General features: G+C 34.7%; 1 protein-coding gene across 3 annotated transcripts in view; it reads right to left on the reverse strand.

Annotated features, from left to right (window-relative positions):
* SLIT2 (slit guidance ligand 2) overlaps positions 1-26049 on the reverse strand; it is a 263931-nt gene that overhangs the window by 33777 nt on the left and 204105 nt on the right. For all 3 annotated transcript variants that reach the window (XM_065634966.1, XM_065634967.1, XM_065634968.1), the window contains 13 exons: positions 24898-24972; positions 21722-21865; positions 20348-20491; positions 19056-19222; positions 18076-18208; positions 15048-15116; positions 12630-12701; positions 12334-12405; positions 10898-10969; positions 8236-8399; positions 2909-3033; positions 2679-2776; positions 1139-1278 (listed from right to left, as the gene is read on the reverse strand). In XM_065634966.1, the coding sequence (XP_065491038.1) occupies positions 1139-1278; positions 2679-2776; positions 2909-3033; positions 8236-8399; positions 10898-10969; positions 12334-12405; positions 12630-12701; positions 15048-15116; positions 18076-18208; positions 19056-19222; positions 20348-20491; positions 21722-21865; positions 24898-24972 (1475 nt within the window). The remainder of the gene's footprint in view (positions 1-1138; positions 1279-2678; positions 2777-2908; positions 3034-8235; positions 8400-10897; positions 10970-12333; positions 12406-12629; positions 12702-15047; positions 15117-18075; positions 18209-19055; positions 19223-20347; positions 20492-21721; positions 21866-24897; positions 24973-26049) is intronic.

Consider the following 26049-nt stretch of genomic DNA (forward strand, 5'->3'; position numbering starts at 1 on the left):
GGAAATTTCTGCCAAACATTCACCCAGCATAAGTACAGGATGAATACATATATGAGATTATGAAGCTGTATTTCCTATATACCTGTGTTCTGTCATCTTCACTCACTGGGGGTTTCCGAGATTTAAATATTGACTTTAGATTTGAATACCATAAAAAATTTGAGCAATCCAACAGGTTGTAGGACTAATGATGGACGTAGCTTGGATTAAAAGGAATTAACTATGTTTTCTAAAATTAAATTAATTCAGGAGTTCACCTCTCCTCCCAGTTTTCCAGAGCTCAAACTTAGTGCTCCCTCAGGATAGTGAAAACCTCATTGGATAGAGGCAATAGGATTGATTAAAGATATAGGATGAGCGAGTAGAGTTAATTATGGTGGATTTCACATTTCTTTTTTATGCATTTCAAATCATACTTTTGTGAGTTTAAGCTCTTTGTTCTCCTAGTGGTCAACTAGCTGACAGAAAATAGATCTATCTAGTCAGAAAAACTATGAATCAGATCAATGTAAAGAATAGATCCTACTTCTTGTTCTCCAGTGTTGCTGTTCTAACTATCCTCCATTCCCACAGAGATGATGACAACAAACAAAGACTCTCTGTCTCAGAGAGGGGAATACTTTGGCCTGGCTGCCAACTGAGAGAAACAAATAATTAGAAACTCTCTAATGATTTTTTTTTTTCATACTAGAACAGAAAGCATCACAATCCGAATTAATGTTTCTAACAGAGGGTAGGACAGCATCCAAGGGTGCCAAGTTCAGTTCCCTTCTGGCACAGACAGATTCTTTTCTGCCCAGTAGGTAACATGAGGCACACAGGATAAAAGCAGAATATTTTTCAGATTTCTGCAGCTACAGAGGTTCTTCATTGGGGTGTCTGGGTTAGGTAAACAGTAGGGAGGGACACATTTTGAATGATCTTTTAAATATCGAAATGCTGTAATTTCAAAACTAACAAAGGAACTAATGAGTGGGCATTAAATCTACAAGACAAGAAGCCATACAGGACAGAAATACAGTGAGAAACTTGGCTTTAAGTCAATTGTAGAGTAACTACTAATTCACCTTCAAACTGAAGAATATTACTGTTCTGCTAGGAATTCTTGAATTACCTGTACTTTCTTTTATACTCCTACCTGTATATTCAGGTGGACAAAGGCAAGTATAATTATTAATTCCATCCACACAAGTAGAATTATTCTCACAGTCATTGTCTTCACAGTCATCAACATTTACTTCACAATTTTCACCTTCAAATCCATCTGCACAAGTGCACCTGTAATACAGAAATAAAACTAACCATGGTGACATTTTAGCTGGGGAGACCAGACAAGAAGTTCTGCAATTAACAGGTACAATAACTCATAGCCATTATCTCATAAAGGAACATGGTTGCTATAATGTAAGCCACCGTATAATAAATGTTTATTTTTAATATTTTAAATTACAGATAAAAGGCTTCTAAATTTGTGCCTTAATCTTTAGTTTAAGGAGCTTCTTATATTAAATCACTGAAAATTCTTTTTGAAAAGCGTACTAACTTTAAATTGTAAGATCAGATTATATTTCTTATGGAGAGTGATTTTTTTTTTTTAACAGTTAAACACATGTAAAAGACTGTGGAATCAGTATTCCACTATCATTCAGTTGAATGCACCAATATAAAGTTCTGTTTAACATTCCATGCATAATACACGCATCAATATATAAAAACAAAGCTTGTATAAACTCTTTAAGGCAGTAATTTTTTTTTGCTTTTACATATGTCTATACAAAACGAATACATCAAATTAGATTGTAAATGTAAAAGATCACTCAAATTTGACTACACATACATTTTCATGTAACAGGCGCTATCCATAATTTCTGCAGCTTTGATTGTAAGATCACTTTGATTTTCAAAATATGTAGTATTTAAACAAATAAATGAAAAAGGTCAAATTCTGAGAAATGACTATGTCACTTTAAATTCTAGAGGCATAATATTAAGATGTATATACTTAATTTTTAATAGAAAATGATTTAATCTTCGGGTAGAATTTGGAGTAAAAATAAGAATAATGTCATAATGAATTGCAGGACAGTGAATTGCATCTTTTTGAAGTGTCATTTCTAACAAGCTTGAGGTGTTGATTATTAAATGACTAATAATTTCACATAAGAATGCTGAAGAACTTTATTTCATAATTCATGAAGTACATCTGGCGTAATTGCACTGTGTGATTAAATAACTCAAGATTAAAAATGTTCACAGCATGTTTATCTGCTGGCATAGTGAGTTTCAAATGAATCATTAATTTTCTGTTTCACTGGGATTTGCATTTTATCATTTACATGCTGTTTGTTGAAGTAATACACACAACAACAGATGAATTGTGAGATTTTTTCAGCAGGGATCTAGCTAGCTATTAATTAGCATAATAGAGTCAATACTATGTTGTCTTGACCTGATATGCCTGAACTAATCACAATCATTTGTTATTGTTCTTAACAGATTCAAAGCTTTACGTTTCCAAGGGTGGCAACATGTTCTGAAAACTTCAGGAGCACTGAAAATCTGCCTTTGCGGTACATATACTAGCAAACACAAAGAACCCAAAGATTAATACCAAAATTATTTCAGCATATAAAACTCAGTAGTTTTCCATCTTGTTATTACAACTTAAAACAACCTACCAGAAACCATCTTTTTCTCCTTCCTTCAAATGACAAGTTCCACCATGGTGACACGGGTTACTAATGCAAGCATGAATGGGAATATCGCAGTCTTGACCCTATCAGGGAACAACAATAATAATTTAAGAAGAAAACACAGACACTAGTGGAAGGGAGCCAAATAAAACTTCAAGGTTGTTACGAAGAAGCTTACATTGCAGTAAGCTTTTTCGTCTTCATGCAGTACCTACCTTGAAACCATATGGGCAAGTACATCTATAGAAGTCAACCGGATCATTGTTGCAGGTTCCATCATTTTTACATGGATTTGACAAACAGGGGTTACACTTAGCAAGAATATTAACATCCACAGGCCCTTAAAAATACAAATTTGATAGTCAGAAACAAAAAACTATTAATTTATATCTCACAGGACATATCTGCCACATTGCTTTAAATTTTAAAATGAAATTTATATTTTAGACTTTGTGGTGATTCTATATGAGTGGAATGCTGGACTACCATTAATTCTTTTGACATAATGAAGTATATTTGGGTTTGGGTTTTTGTTTTAATTACCACCTTTCAAAAAAAAAGCTGGTCCCAAAGTGACTCCCGCTTCCCCATTCTGTGAAATCTGTACAGTTCTGATCCATGATTATTACGTTCCACTTGTATTGACAAAATGAAGAATACAATTTCAGCTTTTGTCTCTTTAGGGGGTAAAACCTACCTATGAGAAAAAGGGTTATCACAGTTTGCAATCTCACCCTTGGTGTTACTGAGAATACTGTTTTAAATGTATTTTTATCTTAATTTGTTTTTTATCTGTAGGATCACAGACATGACAAAATGAACCAGTAAAATTACCTCTAAATTGGTTGAACATCTGTGAACTGCAATATAAATTGCATTGTCCAATCTATCTCATTGTGAATAGCTCCATACTGCGTCCTGCTCCCTTGTAGAGTCTGCCATAGTTCTCTGCATTAATTGAGCCCGCAAATAATGCAAACTGTACCATGAATCTATGTGAAATGACGGCTTCAATCCATGCTTGCAGTCTAGTTTCTTTTATTAATGAGTATAAGGACAGAATTCAGAAATGAATATTGATAAAATCTTAAGTTTCAGAAGCCAGACTTAGAGCTTTGGCCTACATAAATCTTATCCCTATTATATGCGTATTTTTTAGATATCTATTTTTCTGTTGTTTTACAATTTCAGTACAGCCTTTTCATGGTGAATTTTCAAGTTAGAAACCATCTTTTTTTTTTTTTTCCCAAACCCCTGAAGAAATCACTTGCTATTTGTTAAAAATTAGGAATCACCTGGGTATAAATAATGATTCATTTTCATACACCTTGTGATATTCAAAAAATTGTTTACTGTAAGAGAAAAAAGGGGTTACTTGGCCAAATGCCTATTAAGAGAATGAACATGCATTCTCTACTATCTCCAGCTCTACTGCTTGATGATATTAATGCCTCCAGCTTGATTTCAGATTTCAACTATGAAAAAAATCTTTGGTTATCCACAGGTGATTTGTACATTTTAAGGAATAACCAGTGATTTCTTCTAACTAGACACAAAAAACCAAACTCCTGAGACCTACTGGTATTAATAGAACTACCTGATTACTTCAGAACAGGTTGTACTCAAAGCGAGTCAGACTATAAAGTTTTCCAAGCTAACAAGGCACTTTTACAGACATATGTGGGGGTTTTTTGTTTGTTTGTTTGGGGTTTTTTAACTTTCTTAATGCATTTTTCTTTGCAAAATTAATCTCAAATACGTCATTCTAAAGGAGCTGGCATTGGAAGGAAGCCATGTGATTATAAGGATTCAGTAGGGGATATTAGACAGGACGAGGTTAACACTTAATTTTTTTTTTTTAAATCTGCAGTTACTGGTATTCTTCTGTGTCACAGTTTGCAAGAAAATCCAGAGAGATAAAAATGGTAATATGTAATAAGATGCTTATTGTCAAAACCACAATCTGGATCATTGACAATTCTTGTCGTCTTTACCTTATTTTGAAAGAGAAATCTATACCTGTTTCTGTTAGACCAGCAAACAGCATAGATAGAAGAGCTGAAGCAAACACCATAGAATTAACACCTAGAAAGTCCTGCCTCTGTACTCTAGATTATTGCTGATTATTTGTAGAGTACATTAATAGGTTTTGTGAAAAACATAAGGCACATAATAAAAAAAACCAAAACACAACACTGTAGCCTGGAAGTCTATGCTTCCTTGCCTCAACTGTTTATAATGAACATCATATCCTCTTTTCTACTTCTTATGCAATAAAATGCTAATTATTTGGCATGAATTAAAAAACATTCAGTAACTAAGGTTATTTTCCTAAATAGATTAGCAATCTAAATTTCACTTCTGAAATAGAGCCAGAAAATGGGAACCCAAGTCTCAACAAGATAGTAAACAACATTGTATCTGATTTTGTACTTGTATATGTAGTATCCAATAAAAATTAACATTTTGATTTATCATTCTTGAGTTGTAAGATCAAAAAATGGAAATGTTTCAGATATTTTTACTGAAGTCTAACAAAAAGGCAGTTCTGGAACCTATTTTCATTTGCATTATATCATTCCTTTCCTCTTTCTACTTGTGTGTGCTAAAAGCCTTGTATATGAAAAAGAATTAGGCTCATAAACTATTGATTAGTTTTTCATATCGTAGACATATATATTCTTGAATAAGGCCTAACTGGAAAAACATCCTTAAAATCAAAGAAAAAATAAGCAGTGTTCTTTTGTAAACAGTGGAAAACTAACCACTTTATACTGACAAACATATGCACGCATGTGTAGCTATCTAATATTTTTGAAGAAAAACAAGACACAAACCCACTCAAAATCAGCTTCTAGAGAAACCTGTTGCAAGAAAAACTTTAAACTCTGACTGTTTATGACTCAGGAACTCCTACTCTCTTGCATGTGGCCTCAAAGTCAGTATCGACACTGAGTCACTTATACTAAAGCTGCTGATGAAAGCACTGATTTTAGTACAATGCAGTGGAAACCATCACTTCAGTTAGGCAATTTTCTGACCTCAAACCCAGACTTTTAAAATAACAAAACTGTTCATACAATGTGTTAAATGATATCTTATGAAGAGTCAGCTGTAAATTCACCAAAGGGGAAGACAAACAGTAAGCATGCATGTCAAAGGAAAGAAGTTTGCTCAAGGTACACAACAGGAAGGTCAGAAGGTCCATTCTTAATCAGATCACCCATTCCGGATCTGCTTATAACCTTACCTGGTATCAGAAAACCACAAGGCCCTGGAATCTCTAGAAGCAGGGCATGGATGTTAAAGGGGTAAAAGATTGAAAGTCTGTTAGAGGCCACATAAAAGAGAAAAAACCCACCCATAAACCTAGAAAAACAACTGAAAGAAGAAAATACTAAGGGATGATTCCTGGAGTAAAGGAAATCATAGAATTAGAGTAAGGTACAGTGATTTTACGGAGCTTTACAACTGTGATAAGACTTAATTTTAAAATGCCCATTTTCACTGGGAACTACTCATTATGTAAGTCAAATTCACTTTCAATTGAATCCAGAGAAACTGATAAGAGGGAATTACACACTGTGCTTTTCCTCTAAATATATACACAATAGCAGACCATCAACAGATACATCCAAAAAGTCCTCTCACTCATAGCCTAAAATTTTGTTTCTAATAGGAATATAGCATCTTCCTAATTTCTATTCAGCAGTTCAATTTTAAGCAAAAGATAAAATTACTTATCTTTGAGTAACAGACACATAATGTCTTACAGGGCCATCATGTCATTGAAAAGCTGCTGATTTGCAATCTGTAATTATGAGCATCTTCATAGGACAGTGGCAGGAAAATTATTTCCTCTCAAAGGTATCCATAATACCAGATCTCCACTCTTGGAAGTGAAACAAATACAGTTCTTACCCTGCATAATAATATAAAGGATATTTTCTGATGGGCAAGAGGGAGTAAGAGATACTTTCTGGACTGTCTGACAGAAACATAACAATGACTGTAGGCAGGGGTGATACAGTTTTTAAAACTGACAGAACTGGAAAATAACCAACAAATCCTTCATGTCTCTGCAAATATTCTTTCACTTACATCCCTACAACAGTGTGTACTAAGAGCCTATCTGCAATAATGTTCAGTGTATGCTTGTAGAGAAAATGATTGGCAAGCAAATGTCCTATGCAAAATCAGACTGAGGGATTTTGCAACAGATGAGTGTCACCTGCAACGAACACTGGCATAACCTCAAAGACGTACTGTTGAAAAATTCCAAGAAGGATTTAGAGGGAGAGACAATTCATTGGCATCACACACAACAAAATGGGTTCCTGTGGTTTTTGTTTACAAAATGTTTTTTGACAGGACACCTAAGGAGAGAAGACTAAATAGAATGAACACGCAGTAAAGGACAACTCCAGATGAGACAAACTCCAAAAAAGTCCCATGACTTTTTTAAGGAAGAAATTACACAGGGATTATGCTCACCTTTGAAGATATATTAACAGATCAGTAAATCAAAAGAGCTTGAAGATTACCTAGACTGTGAGAATAGGTTACTTCTATCAGACTTAAGATCATATGTTTTTGATGCCTCAGAAATAACTACAAACTTAGTAATAGCTTACAGGTATAAGCACACATAATTGTCTGTTTTGTTTTGGTTTTCCTAATTGGAGATTTCAGTGTTTTTAAATCAGGACAATGAAAAATAAAGCTACAGCAGTTTTCTGTGTTTTCAAAACATTTAAGAAAGGAGAAACGGATGGAAGAGAGGAAGATTAAACAGTAAAATAAAAGAAGTTCTCTCTCACAAATGAGTAAAAAAGGTACTTTTCTAACCAAAAAATAGTAAGGTTCAGAAAAAGAAACTAAGAATAATAGACGATCATTTAAATTGTGCTATAAAAGCCAGCAACATTGGTATCAACATGGAGATAAATTATCTTGGTCCAAACCCTGAGAAACCTCAACATATAACAACATTTTAGAATGAGACCTCTACACAGGTAATCACATCCCTTTATCTACTTTTTTTAAAAAAAAAAAAAAAAAAAAAGTTTTCTCCTGAAATATTCAGAGCATTCTGAACATATTGATTCAATTACATACCACTGAGGTAATGTAGACTGTAAGGATTATGGATGCGTTTACAGTTTTTACTGTAAACAATCTGAAGGAAAAGGACATTCTTTGGCTAAGGGAAGTGTAGATGTTTAAATTGTAGTTCATGAGTGAGACAGTACCAAGTACCTATGTACATCCATGTACCAAGAAATGCTTTACTGCAAATCCAAAGACTTTTGCTTTCCGTCAACTGTTTGAAAAGAAATAGGCATTGAAGTCTTTAAAATAAATACAGTTCCTGAATAGAACCAAAGGCTACATCTCTCAGTTCGAGGAGGAATGATGACAAGGCTGAGTGAAGATGCTATAATAAATGCATTTAGAGCACACAAGACACTTATTTCACAGCTCAACTATTTGTAAAAATTCAAACCTGATACTTTAAAGAGAAAAACAGTAAACACAGTACCTTGGCAAGTAAATTTTTTAGAAGGGGTTGTGAGAAGAAGTTTATCTGCCATTTCTCCAGGACCAGCACAACGTGCAATACCAGGTTCTTTGTATTCTGATTTGACCCAGTCAGATAGCCACTGCATGTTACAATCACAATAAAGAGGATTTGCTCCAATAGCCCTATGGAAAACAGACAAACAAAAAGGGAATAAAGTTTTAAATGGGTGCTTTTAAAAAGAGAACCCAGAAAACAGGTTGTCAAAAAAACCCTTCAAACCACAAACCTGCCCTCTCTCCACCAAATTGACCCTAAAAGCATGAAGTGTCTGGATTTGGGTTCTAAATCAAGAAGTTACGGTTTTAGCAATAAATTCGGTCCAAAAATTTAGCTATTCTTAGCTGTGTTATGTGTGAAGTTTGGAGAGCTAATACTAACTAGCTCTCTTTCAATGTTGGTATCTAATGGCTAAGATCAGCTGCATCAGCAGAATGGAACTGATAGTGGGAAATTAAGTAAGCAAGAATAAAGTATTCTTTCTGAAGCAGCCAAGGCAACCCCACAGAGTTCCACCCTGATATTTTTCCTTTTCAGTTTATGGCTCCCAGGCTGGTACAAACCATCTGTTTCTAAGATTCCAAATTTGATTTAATTATTTCCTCTTTGGAGCTCTCTCAGTGAACTCACAGCTATGTGCAGAATTCTGTAAGAGGTCTCTGCTGCATGAGTAAATAAAACTACATTATCCTAGCTTTGTCGTAGTTACATAAGAATTGCCCTGATATGCAAATCAATTTCTTTAAATAAATCCGTTGGGTTTTTTTAAATTAAAAAACAATTTAGCTAGAGATTCTCAGAATTAATTTCTGTAAAGACTTTTAAAGTGTCTATTTTCTCTGCTAGAAACTATAAATACTCTGAAAACTCTGAAAACAATGATATGTTGTGTAGTTAATTTGGAGGATAAAAGCATCGTGCTATTCTATAAATATGTACTCATATTCCTTTTAAGAAATACAATAACCATAGAACTTTCAACACATAATCTTCATATGTGCACGCTCTGTCAAATGGCAGTATTAGAACATCCTCTTTTCTACAGATTTTTCTGTACTTTTTTTCAGATTGTTCCACAACTTTGGATCAGTGAATCTTCTAGAAATACAAGAAAATCTTTGGCAAGCAAAGGTGGTAGAAACTACTACTGCTGAAACACTCTTTTCTGCCACACGGAGCAGGAAGCCCTCTCTTAACTATTGCTACATACCTCCAGCTCAACACATGAAATGATTTACACTTGTTCAGTCACGCTTAAGTCAGAGGGAACTTCTCATGCAAGGAGAAATACCTAGTATTTGTTCACTCCATATTTGCAGGAGTGAATGTCAGCCTGAACTAACACAATTGCCTTTCTGAAATCAGAATGTTAGCAAGGATAAGTGGTACCTGTTAAGAAAAAAAATAACAGCAACAATAATCAAATCTACGTAAATTTTACTGATATTTGATGCAGATAAACTAGTTTAATAGTAATATTTGAATGAGTTATCAATGACTTGAAGCTTAATTAGTATCATCAAATCTCTGACAAATAGGAAATTAAATGTAAATGTCCACTACTGAAGCAGAAGCAGATAATTGCATTTTTAACAATGGCAGCTGTTCAGAAACATAAAACCCAGATATATCTAAAGGCACCAGTCAACTTACTCCTTCATTGCAAGCAAAGATTTTATAACTATCCATAAACACAACACGGTTTACAGATAGGTAACTAGTCCTAATCTAGGTTCCCACTGAAAATTAAAACCAGGAAAAGTATTGCCTCAAAAGGTTTTCTGAAATCAGATGCCATGTATTTAATGTAAACTTAACAGATACCAACACAGAATCACAAAAATACTTCAGAGCACTCCGGAGGTCATCTAGTCTCACTTCCTGCACAAAGCAGGGCTCACTTCAAAGTCAGACCAGGGTTGCTCAGGGCTGTGTCCAGCTGAGCTCTGAAACTCTCCAGAGAGGGAGATTTTTTGCTTCTTTGAGCAACCTGTTCCAAAACTGAACCACCCTCACCATAAAGAATTTTTAATTATGTTCAATCAGACTTCCCTTGTTGCAGCTTGTGATTATTGACTCTTATTCTTCACTGTGCACCTCTGAGAAAAAACTGTCTCCATCTTTGCTGAAATCCCCTTAAGGGGTTAAAGACTATTAGGTCCCTTGGCATCTCCTCCTCCAAGCTAAATAAGCCCAGTTCTTTTAACCTCTCCTCACAGCTCATACAATCCAGCCACCTCTTGCTTGCCCCTACCCTGTATTTGCTCTGGTTCATACACATCTGCTTTGTGCTGGAGAAACTGAACACACATTCCAGATGCGGCCTTAGGAGGGCCACGCAAACGGAGCGACCACTGTCCTCAATCACCTGGCTGGTCGCTTTCTAATGCAGCCCAGATTCTTTAGCCTCCGTTGCCACTAGAACACAGGGCAGACGTGTTCAGTTTGCTGCCCACCAGGAGGCCCAGCATTTTTCTGCTGAGCTGCTAGCGGCTCTGGCCAGTCCCCAGCCTATACTGATGCGTGAGGTTGTTCCAGAGCAGGCCTTTGCATTTTGTCTTTGTTCAGCTGTATGAAATTTGCTAAATATAACATTAAAAAATACAGCTATCTGAATACTCACAGGTGTGATAATGATGAAAGATCATTAAAAGCTCCTTCAGGAACAACAGAAATATCATTTCCATGTAAGGATCTTAAAAAGAAAATAAACAATGCATAAAAATCAACAGGTTAACTGCAAATTTCATCTTCGGTACAGTTTCCAACTTTTCGCCTTTTTTTTTCTTTCACTTCCTCAGTGTTTCCAGCTGTTGTGTTTTTTTTTGTTTTTTAAGCTTTAACTGGCAGCCTACTTGTCACTTGATTTTTTTCATCCTTAATTTTCAGCAGAAATGCTACTAACAGGATTATTTTTAAATTGAAAGAATAAAGGTCAGTAAAAGTAAGCACATCTGCAAAGTACTGATTGGATTTAGGGATAGCAGAAGAGTTACTATTTCTGACTTTTTCACCAGTTCCCTGAAATTCCCATTGATTATGTTCGTACTTTTTTTTAATCTTTCATGGATTCAAGGAAAATACAGGCATTGACTGTTCATTAATATAAGTACTAATTTGATAATAAAGGTAAAGAACTAAAGACCATATTAAGCATCAATACCAGGACTAGTGTTATCTCTGTTTCCTGTAGAAAACCTGCACAAAAGTATCTCTCCTCTTCTATAAATTCATTCAGTTACATGTATATCTAACACATATAGGATTATGGCTCTTGAAATTATCCACACTTATATAAAATAATTGATGTTATGTGAGTATATTTAAATAATGCCATGCTTGACACATTTAATCCAATTAAGCTATTAAATCATTAGAAACTATCCAAATGGAGGCAAAAATTACAAGTGTTGCTGGGGACTTTTGAGGAAGAATTTTTCCCGTGGTTGTTTTTTTTCTGAATGACAAACCGAAGCTGTGAACTACACTGACTGGTCTTTATTTTCCTTTGTCCCTTTTTGTGTCCTTTCAACCATATTTTTCCTGGTGTTAAAATGGAAAGTTTTCTTGGAACCAAAGAGTAATTTTATTGATTTTTCAATAGTAAACCATGATGTCATAGTTTTGGAAATACTCCCAAACTAAATGAAACAACAAAGAAATAAATTTATTCTTCAAATAAAAATATTCAAAATTCAACTGCAAAACCCCCTCATATGTACTGAGGAATTTATACACATGACATTTTTGTTAGACTTTAATGCTTATAACAAGGAATAATGTAACATAGAAAAGAAATACAGCCAAGATTAAAAAGCATAAAGGAAAAACTGTATGTCTGTATATACAATATTGTCCAGGGTCATATAACTTCTTGTGCAGCATTTTGAGAGTATACTTCCCCAGAATGAAGCCACTTAGATTTTTAAGGATATGTAATTATCACTTCTCAAATGCTTGATAGATTTTTAAAATCTAGTAACCTCCTGCAGATTTGCTATCTGTTTTACACAAGTAAAAAAATCTGTAAAATAGCAATGGTTAAAAAATAATACTTACAACAACCTAAGTGATTTCAAGCCATCAAAAGTCCGTGCAGGGATACACCTCAGGCGGTTGTAACTAAGAATTCTGGAAATACAGAAAATACTATCAGCGATGTATATCAGCCATTCAGTAAACAATGAAGAGCATGATTAAAACCAGCTTTTGCACACATAGCTAGTTAGGAAACAAGTTATTTTACAGCCTCCACAACAAGCAAGCTTTCTTATCAGTTAAATGTCCTTTCCTTCCAAGACAAAAAAACCCACTGCAATGCTTCCAAAGAGTCATTGTTACATGTTTAAACTTACAAGGTGAGCAGCTGAGTCATGTTGCTGAAGCTCTGATTAGAAAGAGTGCTGATTCTGTTGTTACTTAAATCTCTATAAAAAATAAATGCAAAAATTCAGACCTTAAAATGACTGCCCCATTCCTGAAACACTAAGTTAAAACTGACAGACACATTATTTTTATTAGTAGAAGTAGTATCATCATTGGCATCACTATTTAAAGCAGCACATTTTTATTTTCACATGCCATGTACAAGCCCAGCAAGAGTTTAGCCTGATCAATGAAAAAAGCATTTTCATTTCAACACAGATGAAAAAGCAGTGCAATGCATTCTTATACCACAGCAATGTCCATCGTGCTACTAAGTTAATGCAATCCTACATGAACCCAAGTATAGAAATTAAAGTGGTGTTTTAAAGTGGAAATCATTCTAGTCCTGTCCCTAATGACACCTGAGTAAATATCATCTAATACTCTACTTAACACTTATACGCTGAAGACATCAAAGCCCAGACCTATTATTATAAAGAACATTATCTAAGATTTGTAGAGAAAGCCTTAACATCTTTCTTGTTGCTCAATATTTTGGTGAATAAAATCTTAACCATAAATATGATGGAAGGTGGAGAGGTATGCTGGTAGCTTCAAAGAAGCTTTATTAAACTTCAATACTGCTTGTTCTTTATTCTCATATTGTACTTTAGTTTTAATTTTATGTTGACTATTTCACTATTGTTTACTGTATCTTGTGGTGAAATACCGCATTTGTTTCTGAGGGGACCTTGATGTTTTAACTCAAGAGTACTGTTGAATAGCAACGCAATATATATATTTTTCCCCTTAAATTTCATGAAAGCATGTAAGACAATTGACTCATAATAATAAACATATTAGGCAAGTATAGCAATATTCAAAAGAGAAGGAATAATTTAGAAATAAACAATTTTCCTTTTTAATCTAGAACTCAGGAGACACGTATGTAATTCCTTGTTTGGCCACAGAAGTGTTATGCAGTGTTTCTGTTTTTCAGACATAGTTGAGGAACATTCTTAACTTCATAACAGCAGGATGAGGATACATTCAGAAGAGATTACAATAAAGTGCCCCACAGGTCTGATATATAAACACTGCTAATACTAATATTATTTGCGTTTTATTTATTGTTCATCTATAAATTATTGTATTACATTTGTCTGCTAAATTGTTCCTATTTTCTGATTAGGTGGTAAAGTTATGTGATTTCTGGCTATGTTTGTCAAAAATAGACCAAGAGTACCTAATCTCTGTGACATATATCCACTCTTCACTGATACTGTTACTGCACACAGTCCAATCTATATAGCTGCTTTTTGTACGTAGGTTGCAAAATTTATATTTTCTGTGTGCTGCAAGTTAGGTCTTGTATAATAACTTCTCTAAACAATCCACAAAGGTGTCCTATAGGTTCTGTGCTATATAGATTTCAGAATATTGGAAGGGGTTTTTCCTGACAGTATTTGCAAAACACAAAAAGTTTTGTAAACATGTGTTTTCTAAATCTGTGACTGTGACCACTTTTGTCTAGCATGAGGTAAATAAAGGAAATCACATTCTTGTTTTTGAATGCAAAACCATTGTCAATTTTTGCAGCAAAGCTCTAAACCCAGTTGAAAAGAAATGTAAGGGATTTTGTTACTCCCCTCCACTTTCTATTCTAATTACAAAGAAACCACAAACTGCTTTCAGAATGTTACACAGTTCAGCCTCAGCTGGTATAAATTTTTGTAGTCCTAACAAAGGCCATGGAATTACAGCCATTGAAATATACAGTCTTCCTGTTTTTCTCACTGTACTCTTACAAGGTACAGAAATCATATTCAAATCATTCATGAAGTAGAAGTAATAAATTTTAGAGCAGCTAGCGATTTGCCTCAAATCAGAGTGAGTCAGCAATAGTTGGGAGTGAGGCGTTCTAGACAAACTCTGTTCTTGAGTCATTAAACCATATACTGTGGGAGAAACAGAAGGGGTTAAAGTTACCACAGCTGTATGTGCTGTTCCTATGTGAAGCATACGATGAAGTGAAGCATATCAAAGAATGTTTCTTTTGTAAATGGAATAATTCTAGTGCCTTTATGGAGCTGCATAACAAAATGCTGTACTACCCTAACACATTTTGCAAGATCTTGCATCGCTTTTCAGGTTAACTATAATTTTTGCTTATTTACTTTGTGATGGAATCACTGGAATGAAATACCTCTGTTTATAAAAAGTGTCTGAGTATATTATACGTATATTATATGTATTATATTATAAAATGTGGTTAGGTATTACATTGACTAACAGACATGATACATTTTCCATGTTTTTTTTTCTTATAATGAAACCCAAGTATAATGAAGTAGGGTTTTTTGCTTTCTTTTCATACCACTAGAGAATGATACTCTAAAACTACTTACATGAGTGTTAAATGCTTGTAGTTGGAAAGCTCTTTTGGAACAAGGGTAAACTGATTTCCATCCAAATACCTAAAACAGAAAAATAAAAAAATAGAGCATTATTTTTTCATTAAAACAGAATTATCTTCATCCACTAATCTTAGAATCCAACAGTAAAGTTAATAACAAATGAATACATAGTATTTCTATTTTATATGAACCCTTGTTTGTAAATTTGGGGTTTTAGAGATGCAGCTGAAGATCTGCAGCCTAAGATCTAAATGCTATTGTGTCAGATATTATGACTATTATGAAGCAGCAGCAATAACAACTAACTCTTACATAGTGCATTCTATTATTTTGTAAAGACTTTGCAAAATGAGGTCTTTATCATCTCTGTTTCACACACATAGATAAAAAGTAAACCTGACTTCTGCAAGTCACATTAAGTGTGGAATTTTAGCTATTGCAAGTAGAAACTGACCCTGACATTGCAGAGGTATTCCTTTACAGTGGAAAAAGGAAGGGCTGGTCCCGTCTCTAACAGTAAATTCATTTGTCATGCCTGCAGTTCAGGTCACCTTCCCTAATTTCTCCCTGTATATCTCATGATATATCAGGCATGACACACTATAAGCCTGTTCCCATGGAGGATGTTAGGGACTAAAGATCATCATCAATTACTCTTCACTAGAAAAGTTAGATTTTTTTTATTTTTTCCCCTCTTTGTAGGTTTACAGCTCCCGTATCATATTGCTTGCTCCTCTTCTGTGCTCATAATTCTCAATAACAGACTTGTTCATCCTTAGAGTTAACAGGTGCAGAACCATCAAGATGTACCAGCACCTAAGTCACAGGCAAAGGAAGGTAACAAGCCTTGCCTAAAAAGCTTCCAGTGTGCAGCCAGTCTTTACAAAGTACAAGTGGAGGGGCTCTTCATGTAACCAGGGCAAGAAGTGCTGAATTTATCTGATTCTCTGCAATGGAGCAGACAGTGGTAAGAAGATTAAAGGTCTTTAGTTTCTCAACTGGGGCAAATAACTTGCTGATGGTGGTATTATGGTGGTACTACTTGTGTCTTCTGGAACCCAAGTAAAAACCACACCCTCATCATCCCTATACAAAGAAGACATTTTAGCCATCCAAACACATGGAACACACTTCGGTTAAGAGCAGCCTCTGATAAAGACATTCTTATATTAATTTTGAGCTTAATGTTTGGAACCATCTTTGGAAACCTTTCTTGACTAAATGGATGGGCTGAAACACAGTTAAACTTAATGAAATAACTTAGACCATGCCTTCCTTAGGGCTGCTTGCCAAATCCAAAATATGCGACTCTACAAGTTTCATGCTTACACTATGCTAATGTCATTACATAAATGAGGGTGAATGTAGCATGGGCTCATATACTTAATTATTAAAAAACAAACCAATATTTAAACTCTTCAAAGGAGCAAGTATTCTGAGAATATTCTTTTATCAACAGATATATTAGGATATGCTGTTTTAGCTTCATTAGAACTGAAGTACTACAAGTGTCCACTTGGCTGATAAAAATTTCTCCTTGTTCAAATGAAACAGCGATTAAGATATTTTATAAAACACACAAAGAGTACATCTTGGAAGGGTTATGCATGCTAATGAACAAGAAGAATCAATCAGTATGCAACTGCTAACAGGAACCACCTGCACTATCCTTTTGAAAAATATGCTAAATTGAATGTGCAGACACTAATTAAAGCATGCCAAATTGTACACAAATGAGTTTTCGGTCACAGTCAGGGTTCCACTTGCACTTCCAAAAGCATCTCTCTTTAGCTGCTTAATTTTACATTGCAGTGCAGCCTTACATTATCAAATTGTATCTGTTAGGCCAGGCTGCATTTAAGTAAGTCATCTTTGATTTGAGAAAAAAAAAACCCTGATGAAATAAGTTATAGGTTTATATAGCTGTGTGCTAATTCAAATTTTTAATAATTTCTCTTCATTAATGACTAAAGCTTTTGGATGCTATTAAGCACCAAACTAGCAGTGAACAGTTCAGAATCTTCTCTATAATACCAACTAGTAAAAGAATAAAACTGTTTCAGTGACATAAGATGCACAGTTATGATTTCTTTTGGAAAGCACTGCATTAATCAGTGATTATGAAGCATTAGTAATTTAATATTAAATACTTGCCATATGTAACACAAACCCAACTTTTTTCTTGTCAATTATTTCTATTTCTTTCTATCTTGTGACCTATCTGATCAAGATGCAAATGAGCTGATTAAGCCAATTTTTAGGTTTATATTTTCCCTTTTATAATGCATAAAAATTGACTCATCTAGTCTTACAAGTAGCTTATTCAGTTATCTTCAAACAATATGTGATGTGGCAAGCTCTTTGTCACATCAATGTCACTGTCCATCCGCATATGCAAATTATATATTTTCATAAAATGCAATCTTTACCATTTTTCTTACACAAAAATGTATCAGGAGATTAATAAAATATCACAGATTGTATAAGACTGCCTATGTGAAAAGATCATTCTTTCTGAAATATCACAAAACCATATTTATTAGGAAAATATGCAAACACAGTAATAGACTGTTTTCTTTTGGCTGTTTCATGTAATTGCATTTCTTCTAATCCTTCCTAAACGCTGACCATAGAATCAGATTAACTGTTGTGAATAACTGTTGTGAACCCATTGTAATATGATACCCACATTCAGTTATATGTTAGTTATATGTTATATGTTGTATGTTGGCGTTATCAATTCTGAGAGTGATTATGATTTTATATACATACACTTTTAGAGCTTTTCAGTAATAGATAGTTCTTAGAGTGTTCCTGAACTTACAGAGCATTGCTAATTCAAAATTCACTTCAAATTTCTGAAGGTACTGTGCCAGTCTTTTACCTATAAAGCCGTATATTAATAAATTTCAGCTGATCTACTAAACCAAATTCTCCATTTTCTTCTCCCCTCATTCTTGAACCTGACAATATAAATCTGACATTGATTTTCATAAAAGGAAAAATGTGTGCCACTTACAGTTCAGTTACATCTTTTGGGATGCCCTTGGGCAAAGCTTTTAGGCCTTTGTTGCTGCAGCGAACTACTGTGTCTAGACAAGTACATTCTGCAGGACAGCGGGACAGTGGAGAGCAACTATTGTCGTCATTTCCTGGTTAATAAAAACAAACAGATGCTAAACTTGCTATCCAAATGTCATTTCAGTATTAGCAATAATATCCCAATATCCCACCTGGAATTCCTATAAGCAAATATGATACTTCTACATTACGATATCTCTCGGTAAGGAAAACTTTAAGTCATCTCTGTAAACCATTGCACCAAGAATTCACATTTCAAGTGATGCTTTTTTCAGTACAATGCTGTTTTAGTAGGTAAAAATGCTATTATATGGAAAAAAGATCATTAAAGAAAGAGTAAAACTTAAAATAAAAGATAATAAAGCAAAAAAATATTGATTTTCAAAATTAAAAAATTATTAAAAACAAAGATATTATCTTTAAAGAAAAGTGACAGCCTTGAAAACTGACAAACTAATTAATGGAAACATATATGAGACAGATGCAAGACAGCAGCCACAATTTTTAAGAGTTGAGTGAATTCTGATACTCAGGAAGTCACAAATTAAGTAAAATGGCTTATTTGATCAAACAACCTGAATGAGCACTTGATTCAAGCAGCAGCATTTGAAAATATTCTCATCTGAACTACAACATTTGATCAATCTATTTAATTTTTCTGTTATCTCTAAATTATTATTTTGTTATCTCTAAATTATGAAATTGAACATAGCCAAGAAAAACTTTCGAGCACATATACAGAATAGCTATGTGCTTGCTGATCATCAAAAAATGGGTGAAGGATTTTTAAGCTGACGTAGAAACTGAACATGAAGCACAGGCGAAGTTATTTAATGCATAATGCTTTGGGATCTATGGGAATCATGCAGCTATACATATGAAAGCTGTAATTATAAAGAGTTCAAATAATTTTCTTACCATCATCACATGTAAAATCCTGAATTGCCACATCCTGGATGGGAATCTCTTTGAGGAAATAGGGTTTTTGGCAGCGAGGGTTCCCTGTCACAATGCGTTTCTTCCTTAGCCAGTCTCCAAGCCACGCGAGATGACAGTTGCAGTTGAAGGGATTGGCCAAGAGGTTTCTGAGAACCACAGGAAAGTTTACTTTGGATGACACCATTTTGTCATCCTAAGTATTGTATTTCTATTTTCAGAAAGCTAAGCTTAAATACCATTCTTCAAACAATACTATGTACAAACCATACGTGAAAGCTGTAATCTAGCCTCTGTGTGGTGAATCTTCATATAACTCATTTAGAAATAATTCAAAACTGTCAAAGACCTGACTTGTTGTCAAGCCACTCTGTACTGATAATGCAATAATTTCATATAGAAATGAAAGGTGATTACTCTACATTATTAGCTTTAACCTGAAAACAGCTATTCCATTAATTTGTCATCTCAAGATTTCCATCTTTTATTTGCCCCAGGGAATAAGTTCCTATCTGAAGTGACAGCTAAATTGATTACATGCCAGTTATAAAAATGAATTCACTTCTAGAAGTCTCAGTTCTTTTGGCATCTCCTTACTTCAGCACAGACCTATCGACAATTCCATTGTTTATAAACTTGCCATCCTTAATATTCACAAATTAGTCACTTGGTGCAAAGCGTCGCTTTTTCTGTAAAAAGGGGATTAAGTACTTTCCTGAATGATGCTACCTACAAAATGCATTTCTTCAGTAAACCAAGTGGCAGCTTCTCTCACTGTTTTCCCTTCCTTTAAATTACATTGCATTTAAATAAAAAATTGACCTCTTTTTATAGAAAGTGGGACTGAAGCTTCATTATAAAACACGTGTGAATTAAGATCCTGATTAGGCCAAGAAAATATAAGATAATGATTGGACGGCACAGTGCAGAAAGACAGACAACACGCTGATTCGACCAGCTGTGATCGTGCGATGCCTACACAAAATGTGGCTTTCTACTCTGGCTCAGATCGGGGGCTTCTGCAAGGGGGCCAGCAGGACATTTTTCCTGCCTTCTCAGGCACTTCTGCACCAAAGGGCACCATGAAAACATACTCTTCATATGTCCAAGATGGTCCAGAATATAAACTTTCTCCAAAAAAAATCTCTCTATAAACTTCATGTTCCCTTAAATTTACCTCATGCTGTCAAATTATAAAACAAACCAATAGCAGAAATGTCCCCAAAACATTATAGCTTTCAACTTGGGTCAGGTAAAACACGACCATGACTTACAATGTGGAGAGTGAATGCAGGGTATCGAAGGAGCCGGGTGCCACAGTGGTGATCTGGTTGTCGTAGAGCGAGAGCAGGCGGACCGAGCTCAGCCCCGTGAAGCTGTCGTTCCCCACACAGCTCACACGGTTGCTCCTCAGCATCCTGAGAAAGGAATGATCAGCATTGCTTAGCTTAGCCCGAGCAGGGGATGGAGCTGAAGTGGTGGCCTGAGCAGGGGCCAAGAGGTATAAATTAAATTGATCGAAATTCCGCAAATCAGAGATACACAGCAGCCTCCTCTTCATGTTTCTAAGCCTAATGACTCCAGAACTGCTACATATATGGAGCAGAAGCTTGTATTATACCAGCTGACCTCCTCCTGAGGCCCCTTCAACCTGAATTTGCTTAGGATAAGTTCTATGAAGCCCTTCTACTACATTCTTAAATGTTTCAATTAAATGAAATCAGGCTAACCTGACTCCTCCTCAAGCATGACTAGAAGATTTAGTAAAAATTTCAGAATATTAAGCAAGAAATATCTATTCTAAAACCTCATATTTCTGTAAAACATGCTAGCTTTGAAATTTGCTGGTTTCCTATCTATCCATCAATAACTGAATATTTTTTCCTCATGATCTTTTCTAAGAATGGCTGCTTCTAAGAATTTTTAGCAGCTTTAAATGCAAAGTTAGGAATGATAGGCCTGATTTATTAAAAATAACTAATATCTATGGACAGCTGAAGCCTCAAATACCATTTAATGTTGGCTCTGCTCTGCTGATCAGAAGGAAAGGCTCTCTGAAAAAGGCCAAGAAGCTGTGGGTTGTATAAACATCTTTATTTTTTTTTTGAGTGGAAAGTGCTAAACTGCCTTCACGGAAATAACGAATTGAGTCTGAGCTATGCTGCTCTTACTCCTCCTTCCACTGTTGAAATGACACTAAAATTACTTAGCAGAGTATAATTTCCCACATTTCAATATCCTTTCGAATATTTTTTCCTCTAGCAAAATTCCCAATAATAGTTGAGCTGAATTGAATCAGACTCCATTATGTAAAATGTATAATTCCCGTGCAAAATTCTGTTACTTTGAAGCAGATCATTATTCCCATTTATGTTTCTGCTCTTGGATTTGACTGATTCCCAGCCATTTCATCATTTTAGAGGACACATAATTTCTCTAGTCAAGTAACCATAATGAAGAATTTCAGCTACATTATATCCATAATTACTAATTCATATAATGTATGATAACTTTTTTCTAAAATACGAAGAAAAACTAAGACATGCTTGAATAATCCATAGCTAATCCTCCAAAATAAAAGTTTTTAGGACAGAATATTACATTAAAAAAAGGCAGAAAGAACAAAAACAGCCAAAAACTGCACTTACAGTGTTTTAAGACTTTCTAGTCCTTTGAACATTTTGTGTCGAACACTTTCCAAGCGGTTGCTAGTGAGCAATAGTTCATTTACACCAGAGGCTCCGTCAAATGCTCCTTCTTCGATATCAGTAATCTTGTTATTGCTCAGGTTTCTATTACATGTTAACAGAAACAGACAAAAATATGTTTTCCTTTTTAAAATATCCTAAATTAACTGTTAAATGCTGCAGATTGCATAGATTTCAGGATATGGAGTTACTGTGTAAAAGCAACAAATGTATTGTTCAACTTCAAACCAATAAAAGAAAAATTCAATGCCCTGATAACTAAACGAGTAAAGACTTCTAAAGCAATGTTTGAGAGATATTTTAAATAATGAAAATAACCCACTCCATGCTGCAGCCACACAAGAACATATTTTTATAATTGTGAATCTTGTCAGTGACTGTATTTTTATTCATGTCTCCAGTCCTTGTAGCATTATTAGATGAATTAATAACAAATTGATATTGTATAAGTACCCACACAACTAAGCACTCTGATTTCTTTATTTCATCTACGTAGACACAAATATAAGAAAACAGTATAAAGAGCACCATATGTTAATGAAATGTGTGAACGTAAACAGTAAAGAAAATGTTAACCATTTATGACATTAGTTAAAAAGGAGGGTTTATAAGCAAGACAGTTCATTTATCTCCAATTTGCACGCAAAGCAGATGAAAATGTGGGAAAAGGACCTAAAATACTGCCAAAATATTTGATGTTTATAGTTTTTAGTTGAAATATGGAAATTGCATCCCAAATTGGTAGTATCTGTACTATATACACGAAAGCATACATACTCAACACCACACATTTTCTTAAAGACTTTACATGTCATTCTTACCTCCTTTTGTTTTTGTTTTGTTTTGTTTGCTTCATATAACTATTTATACATACTACAGAACACATATCTGCACACTAAGCAGTGTTACAATATACAAGTGATTCTTTAAAAAGCTCTTTAAAATGCTCTGAGATAACATAAACCAAAAAGAAGCTAAAAAGTTTTTATTTGATGGAATTAACAGTGTTGGGAAGAAAATCAAACACTGATGCAACTTCTAGAATAGTATTTTAATTGCTCAAATCAAGAAAGATACTACTAGTCAGAACAAAAATTCATACACTTGCCAGAATGAACAGGTACGATTATCTAAGACATAGAAATCAAGGAGTTGTGGCTTAATCTTGGGTGCTGACTGCTCATCTCTAGCCTAGCTGTAATTTAACATACACCTTGCCTGTGATGAAGGATACAATCATCACTTTCATTTAGTTTCACAGTGGAGCTGCTCAGCCTCCTGTAAGGTGCTGCACAAAACTGGAAGCAAGAAACTCATTATTTCTCATCTCAGCAGGCTTATCCATGTCAAGTCCTTAGTGTCCTAAAATCTTATTTGTTCCTGGTGTAATGTAGATAATACTTCACCCAATTCACAGGGATATTTTAAGGATTAATGTTGCATAGCTAATCAATGATGCAGTGCATACACATGCTTTATTACTGATGAACCATCAAATTGATTAAACATTTAGGCCCCAATTTTCCCATGTCATCTGTGCAGAAAGACCTCTGCACCTATTTTAACTCTGAGAAGAAATATGAGCTCCATAAAAATATAGAATCCACTCGTATTGGTGTCTCTGTAACATCACTACTTCACTGCTTTCCAGCCATGCTTAACTAGTCACTGTATTATTCTCTAAAATGAAAAATGTTGTAACAACTCATAAGTATATTAGAAAGTTATGGAGCAGCATTACTAAAAATGTTAACTTTTACTTAACATTTTCTCAATTTTGTTCCTCCTCAATTATCCCGATTCCAAAGGTCTTGGACGTTCCAGTAGACGGCTACTCTGAGACTGATTAATATTTTTCCTTTTCTTTCTTTCGTCTTGAACACCTCTTAAAATAGAAAGCAGCAAACTAACTTTAGATGACATGAAATGTTTATTAAGATACCTTTATAGCCTGAAAATGTATAATTACTGACAATCTATTCCCTTGTCCTCATTTTTCTTAAATATGAAGAACTAGTATGTGTGTGCCCGTGTATCTATGCCACATCCAACATTTTATTTATTTTACAGGCACTCTGTAGCTGCAAAACGTGCTTATCTGAGAGCCTTGAGGAATGAAGAAAACTGAGTATCTACTGTATAGCACCAGAACACTGCTGTGTCATCATTGCTACATCCTTAAGTATCTCAGCCCAATCCAAAGTGGCAAGGTATACTTGAATCTTCGGTCTACCAGCTAAAAAAATTGGTAATAATTATTAAACTGATTGTGATCATGACAGCTGCCAGCAAGGATCTGGATATGGCTAACAATAGTTTAGGTAATACTATTGCTCCCCTTGAGATTTTGGTCACTAGTAATGTAGACAGACTTTTACAAATTATATTAACTTGGTGACTACAGTCAATAAGCAGTGCATAATTTTCATTAGTCTGGTGTACTTTTACTTGCATTTTTTTTCACTTACTATTTGTGTTTGGATTTAATCCTGAAAAGATTGAGCACAGAATCACGAAGTCTAACTAAATGATCTATCCTCAAATATGTCTTTTACATAAGCAAAATAAAAGTTTTCCATAGATTTATTTTTAATAACATCTGCAACTGGTAAGATTATAAACTCCTCTTAGATTATGAACTGTGAACATGGACTCACATGGATGAGCTACTAAACCGTCTTTTTCTCAGTCATTTAATTTTGATATTCCCCTCATCTAATGACAGTTTAATGAAGCACGGAATCAAAGACATGTCTTGAATGTGCTGAAAGAGGCAAAATTGCCTGGTTAGGGAGTAGTACAGGAAGTTACAAAAGATTGCTGGCACCTTTTCTTGAGCAGCTTATACTGTGAGCTCCCTGCTGTGGCTGCAGAACAGAGCAGCTGGCTGGACACTGCAGCAAAAGTGTCGGAGAAGTTGTTACTGGCTGTGCCCAGCCACATAGAGAAGAGCTGCCAACTCTCATCTACCTCAGTGATTAATTTAAACCCATTCTTGATTTTTGATTAGAATATACTGTATCTTTTATAGATATGAACTAAGAAAGGTGGAGAAACACGGCAAGGAGAAACTAACATGCTATCTGAATAGACAAGGTCGCTGAAGTTGCACTTACATTTTACGCAGCTGTGGAAGTTTTTTAAAGATTCCAGTAGCTTCCAGGACTGAAAATTCATTGTTATTTAGTCGCCTACAAGAAATGACATCAATTTCAGAAAAAACCATTCAGGCATTGGTACAGAATGTTCCACACTAAGTAAGCTTTTCAGGCTGGTTTAACTGAATAGCTGGTATACAACTGGTAGCTGAAGAACAATTCCATATATACTGACGCTTCTAATTCTGGTAATTCCTGTGAATGAACATTCTCATTAGTTAAACTTAGGCATACATAAAACATACAGAATCAAAACCAGATCACAAAATATCATACGACTAAAACTGCTGAGAAATATAAGATGATGTTTTTAATTTTTCTTTTAAGGAAACAAAACCAAAAATATAACCAAGGAAGAATACCATGGCAACATATAAATAAAAATCTTTAAGAAGTACATATAAACCACTGAAGATTAGTTTACTCTTCTTTAAAGAATATCAGGTGGGGTCTGCCAGACATCTGGAGGTGCTCGCAGAACACTATTTACGAGAATGAAATAATTACGCTCAATGCTTCTTTTGAATAGGGATTGAAACACACTGCATAGGTCTTCCCAAGAAATTAAAAACACTTCTCTGACTGTGGCTTATCTTCAGACCACTCCACCTAACGTGTATGTATTGCGCAAGGAAGCATTAAATGCTGCTTTGTTACCCTACGAGAAGGTGTACAATGAGCAACAAATACTAGCTGGATACTGATATTTCCTGCCCAGGTCTCAAGGCTGTTTCAGCATAGTATACCTTTAGCAGTACCTTTAGCAGCTGCTAGGTTAGGGGAATATCTATGTTTCAAAAAATAGCTGAATTAACCCAGTATTCCCTATTTCCTCTCTTGAAAAGAAAATGGAAATTAGGAGTCTTAGATTCTTTATATGTTTTAATTGAGTCATCTTATTAAGGAAGAGAGTCTGTCCAGCTTTTATTTAGAGATACGAAGGAAAAGAGATGACTGACAATATCACTGTGAACTGAAATTCAGCATAATTCTAAACCCAGAATGCTTTTCAGAATTGCCTTACTGCAAGACAAGATTAAAAAATCCCCTAGAAAATAAAAGAAAGCTGCTCGTTCATCCTTCCTTCCTGCTCATTCTCAACGACAGCCA

This window comes from Caloenas nicobarica, chromosome 4 (genome assembly GCF_036013445.1).
Source record: "Caloenas nicobarica isolate bCalNic1 chromosome 4, bCalNic1.hap1, whole genome shotgun sequence".
NCBI classification, from domain to species: Eukaryota; Metazoa; Chordata; class Aves; order Columbiformes; family Columbidae; genus Caloenas; species Caloenas nicobarica.